Raw genomic sequence first — 14,999 nt, forward strand, 5'->3', positions numbered from 1 at the left:
AAAGTATGTTTATGGTATTTTATGTAGCACAGGTTTATCATGTGTTACACATTTTTTCCTTATTTTACTTGTTAGTAAAGATATAAACTATAAGAATATAATATAAACTACGTTTATATCTTTGCATTATGTTTACATCTTTACTTTTAAACAAATCTGTCTTCATTAAAAATTCCAGCATTCAGAGTTTTACTAAGTCAGACTGGCCTCTCTTTTATATTAATAATTTTCACGTTTTATTTTATTGGACTAGTTTTCCGTGGGGAGATAATTCAAAAGCAGATAGTTCTGCAGTTTTTGATTATGTTTAATTAATATTAATCTCACTGGGAGTTTCTGACGTACTAATAAAAATGCTGGCTTGGTTTATGAAAAGTGTAAACTCTAAATGTATGCCAATGACTTCAAAGTTTTTCTTGTTGAAACAAACATTTTTGTTGCAAACTGTGAACTATTTAGCAAATTTGATAATCCTTAATTTAAAATTTGACTTTCTCTGTATCAAGTTTGATGTCTTTCAATGTACATACAAAAAGTGTCACTTTTTAATTCATTTAAAATATAAATTTCAAAGTATATACCAAAAAAACAAAAAAAACCACAGTGGGGGTTTTTTAGTCTTTGTTTTTTTTCGGTGCTTTTTTTTTTTTTTTTTAAATAAGGGGCTGGTAATCTATTGTGGGATGTCCATGAAGGATGAAATAGGAAATAGTTAATGTGTCTTTTTAAAAATATTCAGAAAAACAAAAGCATTTAATATTCTATATTTTTAGGGAGCAATTTCTCACGTAATAGAATTAGTTAGCTTATAGTGAAACTCATTTATTTCCACAAATGAAACTTTCCTATAAAACAAAGCTTGACTATCTCTCAGGTAAACATATTTAATGACTTGTGTGAAGGAGAAAAAATTATGTGTGGAAAAGTAATTCAAACCATACAAGCTGTAATACACAGAAATGCCACAGTATATCCTATTAGTATGTCCCTTTATGATTCGGAAATCTGGCTGAACAGAGCCATATCAACTTCACTATCTTATCCTTCCTCTGCATCTGAAGTGAGAACAGAGCATTACAGTGAAATTCCAACTGGAAACAAAGACAGCACCACTACATTTAAAAGGGCAGAAAACCTGTTTTATAGAACACTTCATCTCCTCGATTTCCCAGCCTCCAAAGTTTCAAGTGTTACACTTTAAACATGTTAAAAGCACTCAAATTCCCCATCTTTCAAGGTTCATATCAAAATCATATTCACTAGTTTAAAAAGGAATATGCTACCAAATCTCACGACATTGACATTTTAACAAAGAGAATTCACATTAAAAGATAACAGCTTAGAATAAGTGCTTGTGTTTGGGAAAGCGCTATTATCTTGGTAGTCCACAGAAACTGACTGTAGTAACAAGATGAATGGTGATGAGGGCAAGGAGCATCAAGTGGGAAATGCTATCTAAAATCCCATAGGGCAATTCATAGCTAGAGGGAAGAGCATCCTTTCCTAGGAGGCATTATTTCCTAGAACTCCATTATTTCATGGAAGCAGTTCAAAGCATACAAAAAAGCAAAACCATTTTAAAACACCTAGTAAATTGACCCTCTATCTTTTTTAAATTATCATAAACCCCAAGAGTTTTTGAGAACGTACCTTGTGTCACTGCTGTCTCTCCCCTTCCCACCCCTTCTTCAACATAGTTGTGTTTAAAAAATACACCTGTACTTAAAACGCAAGCCTACAGCCCAGCCTAGGAGCCTTTCAAAATGTCTGTGCTGCTGAGTCTGGCTGTGGTTCCTAATAAATTCACCCCGTTAAGTGTGATATTTTACGTTGGGCAACATAAACACGCATTTCCTACTTCCATAGATGAGTATTTCCTGAAAGCACTGCACCTGAGGATGCTGCCCTGTCCCCAGACGCTCTGGCACTAAACTCTAAGGAGTCAGACCTGCACTCACAGCAGAGTCACACGGTCACCCCAGTGAGAAAGATTATCTGGCCCCAGGCGCCACTCTCTTCGGCCCACTGCATCTCCGGAAGGGGCAGAGGAGAGCGAGGGTGAAAAGAGGCCATGGGGAGCGACTGACAACAAGGCTGACACTTCCCCGTTTCCAGAAAGCGGCACTTCAGGGACACAAGGGATGTCCGGGATCCCACTAGCGACCGACCTCAGAGCGGACCCTACGAACCCGTCCACCGATGGGCATGGTGCGGCCACCTGGCCCGCCGTCCGGGGCGCTCGCGGCTTTCGCTCCCCCGGCCCGCGCCCTGGAGTGCGGCTCTAGCTCCCGGCCGCCACACGCAGTGTAAACACTCGGCGCTCGCCGCCTCCCTGCCCGGGGGTGGGGGCGCCGCGCAGCTATCGCGCGGACCCACATTTTTGCGCCTCTTGTCACGCGCGAGAGAAAAGGCGAGGAGGGCGTAAGGGAGGGAAGACGCGGCAGCGATCCACGGAGACGGCAGGCGCCGGCGGCGTGCGCGCGTGTGCGCGGCGGGGAGGGCGGCCCCGGCGCCCCGCCGACTCCCGCTCCCGCCCCGCGCCCGGCGCCCGCTTACCTGCCGGGGTCGCTCCGAAGATTCGCACCACCGGCACCTTCTTGACAGGGGCCTGGGTGAGGGGGGATTGGCAGGTATCCAGCCCCTGCAGCGGGCTGGCCATGTAGTAGTCTGCAGTCACTATCCTCACTGAAAACATGTTAGCCGCCGCCGCCACTGCCTCCCTTCACTGGCGACCCGGCAGCGGCAGCAGCAGCGGCGGCGGCTCCCTCCGCAGCGGCGGCGGCGCCCCCTCCCCTTCTCGGCTCGGCCCCCTCCCCTCACACACAGACACCTCGAGGAGCGGCGGCGGGCGGGGCGGTGTAGGCGCTGCTGCCGCTGCCTCCTCAGGAGCACCCGGCAAGAGGCCGCAGGAGAGAAGCCCTCGAGCTTTCGTCGGTGCTGGTGCTACCGCCACTGCCGCGGCCGCCGGGAATCACACGGGCTCCTCGGTCCCAGGCTGCAGCTCTTGTTGCCATGATGATGATGTCACGGACGCAACCACTGGGGGAGGGGAGAGGGGGGTGTGTGTGGCGAAGGGAGGGCTGCGAGTAGTGCGGGGGAGGGGGCTCGGCGGGAAAGGCAGCGAGCGGGCGGGCGCCCGGGCGGAACACGGAGGGCGGGGGCCAAGAAGGTGCTTTCTCCCCCGCCCCCGGGGCACGCAGTGAGGGAGGCGGCCGGCGTCCGACAGGGCCCGCGCGGGATCGATGACTCGGCCGGCGGGCACGGTCACCTGGGTGAGGGGCAGCGGAAGGGGTGGCAGAGCACCGATCTCATGGATGGGCTTCGAGGGGCTTGCGGGAGGGGGGCGCCAGTGTTCGGGGCCGTTTTGGCGGCTATGCGGGATTGGCAGGAGCTGCGGTGCTCACACTTGCCTCGCCGACCGCCATTTCACATCCAGCAGAGGAGGCGGGGGCAGCCGCGGAGACGGTTTTTCACAAGGTAAGAAAACCCGCCCGCGGGAGGAGGGAGGCGAGGCGCAGATCTCGTGCCGCTGCGGCCTCGCGGGAGGGAAGGGCGGGCGGGCGGCGGAACGGGAGGGGCCGGGTGCGGACGCAGCCGGCCCTTCTCAGGTAACGCCGCGGCTCCGCGCGTGGCCCGGAGGCGGTGCGAAAGGTGGGGGCGCGCGGGCGCGGGCTTCGGCCTATAAAAGGGCCGCCCTGGCGCTCTCCCTTCCCGAACGTGCAGCGCGAGCGGCTGTGCCCGCTCCTCCCTGCTGCTGCAGTGTCTGCGCGGGTCCATTTAATGAGATTTGTTCACGCACGGCTCTTAGCTTTGCAAGGGGTTGGCATATCCAGTGCGCAGGGATTTCCCACTACCGTGTTTTTCTCCCGCCCCCTTCCTTCGCTCTCGCCCTAATACAGCCTTCGTTGGTTTCTTCGGCCCCACAGGCTGCGTCCCGGGCACGCGCAAGTACATGTAAGGACTTGTCAGCTCCCGGTGACCTCCCTCCTCCCTCCTCCCTCGTCGCTCCTCCCCCAGCGGAATGTAGGATTAACAGCCTTTCCGAGAAAATTTTGGCCAAAGAAAAAGGCCTGTGAAAGTCACCGCGTTAGACGTGGCCTGCTCGTGTTTTTCACTAACAGGTTGTGCAGGGTTTTACTACCCGAAGGCGTAAAAGCACCACCGTGGGGAAGGGCCGTTTTGAATAAACAACTTTATTCAAAAATCCAGAGAGGGTGAAGCGATGCAGTTAGGGAATTTTTGTTTTAAACAGTAGTAACATGCAACTGGCTTGGCTATTACATTGGAACCAAGGGATTCCTCTCTGACTTGGCTACTGATATTGGGCGTGACCTTGGACAAATAATTTTGTTTCTTTGGGCTCAGTTTCTACATATGTAAAACGAGAAGGTTTCTCTTAAAAACTAATCCTGAAGGATTTCTTCTCAACAAAAAGATGTAAGCTGTAGGAGGCGGAAAGCGTGGGTTCAAGTTCGAAATTTGCCCCTGAATTAGGACCCTTGACACATTCGTAACCCATCCAAAGTAGAGATCGTTCTTTTACATTTATGTTTTATACAGGAGCTTTTGAATAGTTACCAGGTTGCCATGTATTTGAAGTGGTGTGAGAGCTACTCGTTTGGAAGTGTTGTGGATTTTCAAATAGGAAAATCAAAAGGCCCAAAGGGACAGGTCACTGGTAAGAAGCTGTCTATAAATTCCCTAATATATAAATGCTAGTAAGAACTTACGCTCTGAGGGATTTGAGACTGATTACTACAGTAAATTACCTTGTAGTTTTTGACCTCAGAGCATGATTATAAACATAGGTGGCAAGATTTCTACTAATATGCTGCAAGTTAGCTAATATTTTTAAGAGGCAAAATCTCTTAATTTGAAATTTTAGAAGGCTATAGAAGTGATTTTAAAATATGACTACCATGCTAAAATGTATTTTTGGTAAAATAAATATTTTGTATATGCCGAATGTCAGATACACAATACCAGTGATTCTCAGTGTTCCATGACACCTAGCATTCTTTAAATCTTAATATTTTGGCTCTTACTGAATTACATTTTTGGGTATGGGGCCTGGGAATCTGTATTGTTAGCAACACTACCTGCCACCCCGTGATTCTTAAGCAAAATAAAATTGAGGATCTTTGTACTATGTTATAATCAGTGTATTCATAACTTTTAAATTATAATATTCCTAACTAGAAAATGGTAAAAGCATCAAATTAACAGATTTGCTATTTCTAGAAAAGGGTTTCTTTCCCCTTACCTCTTGAATCAACATTATTTACTTTAAGAAAAGGCAGTTGTTAGCCGGGCGAGGTGGCGGGCGCCTGTAGTCCCAGCTACTTGGGAGGCTGAGGCAGGAGAATGGCGTAAACCCGGGAAGCGGAGCTTGCAGTGAGCTGAGATCCGGCCACTGCACTCCAGCCCGGGCGACAGAGCGAGACTCCATCTCAAAAAAAAAAAAAAAGAAGAAGAAAAGGCAGTTGCAACCACAAGTCAAATCCTTCTAGAACTCCAAGAATGTTCACTCTTGAAGAAAAACATTTGCAGCATGGAATTAGGAATGTTGTGTTCATTGCATATAATTTAGTTTTAAGTTGATGCTCAAATTGAAAACCTGACAATAACCCCCTAATTAACCACTATCAAATAGGTTTTATAAATATATTCTTCCTGAAGTAAGAAAATGTTCTGGAATTTTGAGTCAGAGAATGTGAACTTTAAACCATCATTTAGCTAAGTGATCACTTACTTTTTGGAATTTTTTTCCTCATCTGTGAAATGGGTAGTAATTCCTGTTTTAACTTCTCAGGGATGTTATAAGGCTCAAACAAGATAATGTATGTGAAAATACGGTAAAGTGTTCATATCCAGAAGTCTGATTCATCGAGAAACAGTAAAATCACTTGGAATTGCCTTATCTACATACAGTATGAGAAATGCAAAAATTGAACTCTATACTTAATATCCTTAATGCTTTTTCTTTTTTTTTTGAGACAGAGTCTTGCTCTGTCGCCCAGGCTGGTGTCCAGTGGCGCAATCTTGGCCCACCGCAACCTTCCCCCGCAGGTTCGAGTAATTCTCCTGCCTCAGCCTCCTGAGGAGCTGGTACTACAGGCATGTGCCACCATGCCCAGCTAATTTTTGTATTATTAGTAGAGAGGGGGTTTCACCATGTTGGCCAGGCTGGTCTCGAACTCCTGACCTTGTGATCTACCCACCTTGGCCTTCCAAAGTGCTGGGATTACAGGTGAGAGCCACCGCGCCCGACTGTGCATTTTTTTTTTTTAAGTGGCTATTTCTTGCCAGGAGATTTGAGATATGGTGGGAAACAAAACAGACATAGTCCCTTCCCTTATAAGGTTTATAGTCTAGCATCCTAAAAATGTGTTTTAATTATATCAATTAACATTTAATCATCTCTTCTAGTTCACTGATGTATACTTACCATGTCTGCCTTTAGTAAAAGCCTACCAAGTCTCCTTTACTGATACTGTTCAATATCTGTTAACATCTGCCTGTTAGCAGTTTATAATCTAGAATAGACAGTAGTAGCTACCATACTTTTGTGGCAGATACTATAAGATGGCTTATTCAGTATTCATCAAACCCTCTTTTTGCTTATTTTTCTGTACTTTAAAAGATGGAAAACAAACTACAGTTCTCAGACTCCCTTGCAGCTAGATTGCTGGAGTGAGATCAATGGTGTGATCAGTAAATGTTTAACAATGGCTTGAGAAGAGGGAAGGCCCTAATTTGTAGCATTGGCCAATTCAGTTTGCTTTCTTTTTTTTTTTTTTTTTTTGAGGCGGAGTCTCGCTCTGTTGCCCAGGCTGGAGTGCAGTGGCCGGATCTCAGCTCACTGCAAGCTCCGCCTCCCAGGTTTACGCCATTCTCCTGCCTCAGCCTCCCGAGTAGCTGGGACTACAGGTGCCCGCCACCACGCCCGGCTAGTTTTTTGTATTTTTTTGGTAGAGATGGGGTTTCACCGCCCGGCTAGTTTTTTGTATTTTTTGGTAGAGATGGGGTTTCACCGTGTTAGCCAGGATGGTCTCGATCTCCTGACCTCGTGATCCGCCCATCTCAGCCTCCCAAAGTGCTGGGATTACAGGCTTGAGCCACTGCGCCCGGCCCTGCTTTCTTTTTTAGGAACAGGGTCTTACGGTGTTGCCCAGGCTGGTCTTGAACTGCTAGGCTCCTCCCACTTCAACCTCCCAACTAGCTGGGACTATGTGGTACAAATATGCCCCCTACCAGAGTGACTTCAGTAAATGTGGAGTTAGTTGGAAAGGATGCTGACAGTCAGAAGCTGGCTTCAGTAAATGACCTAGTTTCCAGCAATCATATGTACCCATTCAGGACATGGATGTGACAGCAAGCAACGTGATGCTTCAGCTGCACTCAGGGAGATAGTATCTTCTGACAAATACCATGAAGGAGGTATCAGGTTCTTCTGGGTAGGTAGGGAGGAGTTGTGGCATCTGTTTTAGAGTCATAGGTGCTGACTGGCAGGCAGTGCTGGGATGGGTTTCCACTAGAATAGCTTTGTAATGTGGGATGGATGTTCTTTGTGGTTTGGTTTTTCTTGGATGTTGTTTCTAGCTATGTTTATCCAAGTCTGATTCTCTGGCCCTCTGAGAGATCTGTGAGCTAAATAGTATCTTTTAATGCCTTTTTGCTTCAACCAGCCCAGTCACAGCCAGCTACATAATTTGTGGGGCCCAGAGCAAAATGAAAACGTAAGGCCTCTTGTTCCAATACAGGGGAAAATGTGCTGTTATCCGTACTAAAATATAAAGCTTTTTCTTTCTTCTGTCTTTGCTCTCTCCACTTGTCATAGTGTTTTTAAATTTACTTTTTAATGTCATTCTACAAGAAAAAAAATTAAATTTTTTAATTCTTAGGATGAATTTTACCATTCATCCTTATATTATGTAATGCCATTTTAAAATGCAAGTATAAGCATTTCAATTGTATTTGGAATCACCAAAATTACACAATTCATAGCTTGTAAATGCGTATGTATTTTGTGCTATCAGAACAGTGTAAACTCTGCACAAAACTAACTCAACTATTTTTATTTTGCTTCTTGATGTGCACACATTCTACCAATATTCTCTGTCTTCTGCTTACTGATGAGTAAGGAAGGATGAAAGGAAAGGGAGCGCTGAGTTGCCCTACTTTCCTTTCATTCTGTATCATCATTTTTCGTATAAATGGTTGACTAATAGTGGGAAGTAACACATGAGTAAGGAAGGATGTGATGTAGTCACTTGTGTTTCTTAAAGATGCTGTTGCCTTCTTTCTGCACCTGAAGCAAGTTCTGATTTGAATGAAAACTGTAGCCTCTTGGAACTGTCTGTGCCTCCACTAACTCAGTCATAGATGTTATATGCTTGTTTTGTATTAACTTTGTTACTCTCTTGAGTTCCTGCACCTCATAGGTCCACCAGAATCCTTTGTCATGAGGCATCATGGAGACCATATGCAAATAGAATGGCAAGGAAGAAAGCATACATACCTCTGCTTGCATGTTATGCTCTGCTGTACCACTGGACTTACAAAACAGGTAGTCAAACATAAAAGTATTATAATTTTCAAGACAGTGACTGCAGAGCATTAAACCAAGCACTGGGCCCTATGTAACTACACATGTCGCATGTTCATGAAGTTGATGACTCTGAGCTCTTGGGTTTCTCAAATGGGACTTCTGGCATTTGGGTGAAACAGTTTTTCATTGTGCAGGACATTTAACATCCCTGGCCCCTGTGCACTACATGCCACTGTAACAATGAAAAATTCCCCATATATTTCTAAATGTCCCCAAAGAGAAGTTGCCACTCTCCACTGAAATCCTAGAGTGGACTCCACTGTGTATAGCTATGAACCATGAGCCACTACAGAGTTGAGTTAAAAAGGATTTGGAGTTAAAAAGGATTTCAAATTTTCATACCCTGGACAGCAGAATTATGATGACTTTTTCCTATTGTCAGAAAAATAATACCACCTTCATTGATGATGAAACAAATATTTGAGATAACAATTTAAAGGTGGTTAGTGGGTTCTGTGTGTCACATATAAATGGTAGTTGACTCCAGGTAGATGGCAATTTCTGATAGTTTAAAAAAAAAAGCAGAGTACCACAGAAAAGCAAAGAGAACCATCTTACCTTTATTATCTTCATCAGGTAGCCCCCAGGAAAAACTAAGAAAGTTGTCATAATGAGATATGCTACTTTTACTACATTGGATTTGGAATTTAGTGTCGTCATGTCTATTTTTTTTTTAAGGTATAGTTCTTCATTTAAGAATATTAACATTGTCAGGGCCGGTACAGTGGCTGAACCCTGTAATCACAGCACTTTGGGAGGCCAAGGCGGGAGGATTGCCCAAGCCTGGAAGTTTGAGACCAGGCTGGGCAACATGGCGAAAATCCATCTTTACAAGAAATACAAAATTTAGCTGGGTGTGATGGTGCATGCCTGTAGTTCCAGCTACGTGGGGGCTGAGGTAGGAGGATAGCTTGAGCTTGGGGAGGTCAAGGCTGCAGTGAACCTTGAGCCTCATGAGCAAAGGATTCTGGTGGACTTACGAGGTGCAAGAACTCAAAAGAGTAATAAAGTTAATATAAGACAAACATGTTACATCTGTGGCTGAGTTACTGGAGTCATAGTGTTGCCACTGTACTGTAGCCTGGGCAACAGAGGGAGACCCTGTCTCAAAAAAAAAAGTTCTAGTTCTATAGACCTGATTCTGCCTTTGCTAACTATGAACGTTGGTTTCTATGAACCTCAGTTTTCTCTGCAATAAAACAGAGGCAAAAGTATACTTACCTTAGGTTCTAAATCATTTCATCAAAAGTGAATTCATTAAAAAAGTAAGTTTACCAAGAATACATTCATTGGCCAGGCATGATGGCTCACACGATGGGAGGCAGAGGTGGGAGGATTGCTTGAGCCCAAGAGTTTGAGACCAGCCTAGGCAATGTGGTGAAACCCTGTGGGACTGAGAGGCTGCTTGGTTGAGAGGTGGGGGGATCACTTGAGCCCAAGAGGTCGAGGTTGCTGTACCACTGGACTCCAGCCTGGGTGGTAGAGCAAGATCATGTCTCAAAAAAAAGAATACATTTATTAAATATATTCAGGGTGAATATTCTCTAAAACAAGTATTTGGTAAATATAGCAAACATATTCATTGGCAAATTACCTTTTAGCAAATTGGACTGCTTTCCATTCCTATTAGGGATATTATAAGGATTAAATGAAGTATTGCCAAAAATACTTAGCATAATTCTGAATACACCTTAGCTGTAATCCCCCCGCCAACATTCATAATTCAAGTCCTGCCTATTCTTTCTCCTGAATATTCCCCATTTCTGTCCACATAATCATTGTCCTTTTGTAGCCTTTCACTAGCTTTAGGTATACTATTGCAGTAGTCACTTGTTTGGTCTCTTGGCTTATTCCCCACTAATTTTATTTTCTACTGTACTGCAAGGGTGATCTGTCTACCACATAAATTTTAAGTTATCATCTATGTCAAATTATCATCTGTTGCCTTGAACACAGTGTTTATGGCATACCACCTTCATGATTTGGCCTAGATAGATATTCGGCTTCATACCTTTTCACCTTTTCCATTTATCTTCTAGTACCACTGAGGTATTATAGCTTCGTAAACTTGCCATTCTTTTTGAAAAACTATCAAATCTCTGTGCATTTGCCTTTCTAGCTGGCATTCTCCCTTAGTACATTCTCCCTTCTTGTTTCCTGGCAAAATTCTTATTTATCTTTCAAGTTTTAGCTCAAATGCCACTTCCATGTAAAGGTTTCCTTGATTTCCTCAAACAGATTTAGGTGTTATTTCCAGCCTTCCACTTATTTTTGTACATGCTTCTATTATAATGCTTACATTATTGTCGTTGTTTGTTAGTCTGTCATTCTAATAGACTGTTATCTTCTTGAAGGAGCAGACCATGTCTTTTCATCTTTTATATACTAGATCCAAGTATAATGCCTAGAATATAAGTTATCAGCATTTATTGAATTAAAAAAATTTAAAAATCTGTTTACAACTCTCTCTACTGCCTGCCCAACAGCCCTCCATTACATAGCAGTAAGCTAAGACCCAAAGAAATAAAGCTGTTTAGTGAGAACACATGCCTCCAAACTCCAGATTTGTTACTTTTACTCCCATACTTAGGGAATCTTCTGAGCAACGTCTATATAAGTAGTCATTTCTGTTGTCAGAAAGACTTGTCTTATCACTGTTTTTTCATTCATCTTTAAGGAGTAGGTAGAAGGCCATAGTGACTTGACAAGAGTGGCAGTATTTTCTTTCTTACTCAATCATTTAGATACTTTGTTTTCTAGTAAATTTGGTTGAGTTCAAGCTAAATTTTTTTTTTTTTTAGAAATTATTTTAATAGAGATGAGGTCTCACTATATTGTCCAAGCTGGTCTCAAACTCCTGGGCTCAAGCGATCCTCCTGTCTCAGCCTCCCAAAGTGCTGAGATAACAGGTGTGAGCCACCATGCCCTGCTAAATTATTCTTTTTGAGACAGGGTCTCACTCTGTCACCCAGGCTGGTATGCAGTGACCCAATCTCAACTCACTGCAGTCTTGACTTCCCAGGCTCAAGCAATCCTCCCACCTCAGCCTCCTGAGTAGCTGGGACTACAGGCGTGCACCTCTACACCCAGCTAATTTTCGTATGTTTTTAGAGACAGGGTTTCACTATGTTGCCCAGGCTGGTCTTGAACTTCTGAGCCCAAGTGATCCACCTGCCTTGGCCTCCCAAAGTGCTGGGATTACAGGTGTGAGCCATGGCACCTGGCCTCAAGCTAAATTATTCTTTGTGTCATCCCTTCTCTTTCCTTCACTCTTAGATAACTCAGTTTTCTTAACTACTGTAGGGTCAAATGTCTGAATCATTTGGTCCAGTGGTCCTCAACCAGGGGTGATTTTTGCCTCCCTAGGGGACATTTGGCAAAATATCTGGAGGCATTTTTTATTATCACATCTTAAAATGCATAGGGCAGCCCCTACAGCACAAAGAATTATCAGGTCCAAAGTGTCAATATTGCAGGTGTTGAAAAACCCTGGCCTAGTTTAAAGTAAATTTTTACCCAGCCCCTTCATCCAGTCTCTTGCCTTTATAAAACCATGATGGAAAAGAAACTCATTCCCTTTCAGAGGGATTTGGAAGGCCTAAATAAGTATGGCAAACGTTAGAGGCAATTGCTGTCAACCATACAAAGTCCCAAAAGGCTTTATGCATGTTTCTGCAATTTATCCATAGAACCTTCCTGGGTACAAGGTAGGCACATAAATATTTGTTGCCTAAATGAATAGTAATAAAATAATTCTTGGCCAAAAGTCATATTTCATGTCATTTATTTTTTTCTCTTTAAACTAAAGGAAAGTCAGATTTATCATGTGGTGAGAGATGAATTTCCTGAACAGGGATCTCTCTATTCGTTTTAACCAATTAATTTGCTCGGTTACTCAGAGAAGCAAAACTTTTCTGAAACAACTCTTCCACTTCTGTAAATTAGCAGTAATAGTCTTAAGGAAGGGACCGGTGAGCCTATAAATTAAAGATGATGTTTGAGGAACAAAAAATTTTTAAAACTTTCAGAATAGAGTAATATTAGAACTGATGCCTGAGCTTTCCAGGACCCTCATTTAAATTACATATCTGGAATTGATACCGGAGCATTTCCAATGGATTATATTATAGATAGGCAGGAGGAGACCAAACACACATAGAGTAAGGATAGATAAAATTCCCAATTTAAATAATTAAGATGCAAAATCTCAGAAGCAAGGTATCTATTTGGATCAACATATCTCAGGGTAGTTTCCCCTGGCCCCAAAGTTTATTGCATTTTAATATTCACAGTGTAAATCACATTCCAGAAAAACTCCCACTAGAAAGCTTTTTACTGAGACTGGGCAGGGTGGCTCATCCCTGTAATCCCAGTACTTTGGAAGACCAAGGTGAGATAATTACTTGAGCCCAGAAGTTTGAGACCAGCTTGGGCAACATAGTGAGACTTTGTCTCTACAAAAAATTAAAAATTAGCCAGGCATGGTAATGTATGCCTGTAGTCCCAGCTATTCAGGAGGCTGAGGCAGGAAGATTGCTGGAGCCCAGGAATTTGAGGCCACAGTGAGCCGTGATCACCACTGCACTCCAGCCTGGGTCACAGAGCAAGACCCTGTCTCAAAAAACAAACAAACAAACACAGAAAACTTTGTTATTGACACTGGATTCTCCTAGATGCCTTATTTTACATCCTCCTTCCAGAAGCCAGAAAAGACTACTTATTCTCAGATGTGTAAATATAGATGTCCTATTTCTTCATTTTCTCAATAAAATGTATTTTTCCAATTTTAAAAGTTTTAAATGCATAGCATGGAAAATATGGAAGACAATAAAGAAAAATAGAGAACATTCAGTCTCACCCAGTGGAAGTCATGATTAACATTCTAGTCCATTCTGTTTCTAGAAAATGTTTCTGTAAATATATTACATAGAGAAAGTAATGTCCTAGTTTTTTGACTTTGCATTATAACAAGCATTTTCCAAGTAAATTAAAACTCTACATATACATTGTTTTAATGGCTGCAAAATATGCTGTGTTGTGGACATATGATAATTTACCTAACCATTTTCCCACTGTTGGCCAACAACAGAATCATTCAAATTTTATATTATCATATATATCACACTGAGCATTTTTAGGCTGAAAATTTTGCTCCATTTTGGATCCTATCCTGAATTTTTCAAGGAACTTACTTTATAGTTCACTGTTTGATATCACCAGTTCTTGGTACATGGCATGTTCTTTCTCCACAGAAGAGAGAATTGCATGTGGTACTCATTCTGCCTAGTTTGCTCTTCCTTTCCCTGTCTCTTTTTGCCCAGTTAACCCACTCTTTTCTTTCTTAAAGATTTCAGTAAGTAGGAGTAGGGATCTTCCTGTGACAGTACTTACTCAAAATATTATAAAATTGGAATAGGAAAAAGATTTTTTAGTAGAGTTTTTTTTGTTGTTCGTTTGCTGTTTTTACTTGAAATTCTGGGGTACATGTGCACAATGTGCAGGTTTGTTACATAGGTATACATGTGCCATGGTGGTTTGCTGCACCTATCAATCCATCATCTGGGTTTTAAGCCCCGCTTGCATTAAGTATTTGTCCTAATGCTCTCCCTCCCCTTGTCCCCCACCCCTCAACAGGCCCCAGTGTTTGTTGTTCCCCTCCCTGTGTCCATGTGTTCTCATTGTTAATAGAGGTTTCATAGATTATAATTACATCAACTTAACTGTTATCTCTTCACTCAGTCACCTATTTATTTTATTTTATTTTATTTCATTTTATTTTTGAGCCAGAGTCTCACTCTGTCACACAGGCTGGACTGCAGTTGCACATTCTTGGCTCACTGCAACCTCTGCCTCCCGAGTTCAAGCAATTCTCCTGCCTCAGCCTCCCAGATAGCTGGGATTACAGGTGCCCGACACCACACCCAGCTAATTTTTGTATTTTTAGTAGAGACGGGGTTTTGCTGTGTTTGGCCAGTGTGATCTCAAATTCCTGACCTCAGGTGATCTGCCTCCCTCAGCCTCCCAAAGTGCTGGGATTGCAGGTGTGAGCCACTGTGCCTGGCCCTGTCGCCTATATTAAACATGCATTTTATTGCTCAGTTCTAAGTTTTTTGTATTGTTATAACTTTTTATTAACTCACTGATATTTATAAAATCCTATGTTAAATGATGTGGTTGATTTTTTTTTTTTTTTTTCAAGAGTAAGACATGGTCCTAGACTCCAGTGTTATATAATTGACCAATAAGCTGTAAGTTTCTTGACATTAGGAATCATATTCTACAGTTCCTTTTTTCTTTTAAGACAGGGTCTTGCTCTGTTGCCCAGGCTGGAATGCAGTGATGCAATCACACTTCACTGCAGCCTTGACCTCCTGGGCCTAAACGATTC

At 42.9% G+C, this 14,999-nt stretch overlaps 1 protein-coding gene and 1 long non-coding RNA gene across 9 annotated transcripts in view; one reads left to right on the forward strand and one right to left on the reverse strand.

The window, feature by feature from the left end:
• REV3L (REV3 like, DNA directed polymerase zeta catalytic subunit) overlaps nt 1-3,039 on the reverse strand; it is a 186,681-nt gene extending 183,642 nt beyond the window's left edge. For 2 of the 3 annotated variants that reach the window (XM_010371650.2, XM_030929595.1), the window contains exon 1: nt 2,557-3,039. In XM_010371650.2, coding sequence (XP_010369952.2) covers nt 2,557-2,695 — 139 coding nt within the window. In that variant the 5' untranslated portion in view covers nt 2,696-3,039. The remainder of the gene's footprint in view (nt 1-2,556) is intronic. The other variant, XM_030929597.1, reaches the window with a different exon arrangement.
• A 176-nt stretch (nt 3,040-3,215) lies between these two features.
• Nucleotides 3,216-14,999, forward strand: part of LOC104668857 — a 123,059-nt gene continuing 111,275 nt past the window's right edge. For 2 of the 6 annotated variants that reach the window (XR_004056983.1, XR_004056982.1), the window contains exon 1: nt 3,359-3,477. This is a non-coding gene — a long non-coding RNA (uncharacterized LOC104668857). Of the gene's footprint in view, nt 3,955-4,560; nt 4,679-14,999 lie in introns of all 6 variants that reach the window. The other 4 variants (XR_748903.2, XR_748902.2, XR_748901.2 and 1 more) reach the window with 4 other exon arrangements.

Source organism: Rhinopithecus roxellana, chromosome 4 (genome assembly GCF_007565055.1).
Source record: "Rhinopithecus roxellana isolate Shanxi Qingling chromosome 4, ASM756505v1, whole genome shotgun sequence".
Classification (NCBI taxonomy): Eukaryota; Metazoa; Chordata; class Mammalia; order Primates; family Cercopithecidae; genus Rhinopithecus; species Rhinopithecus roxellana.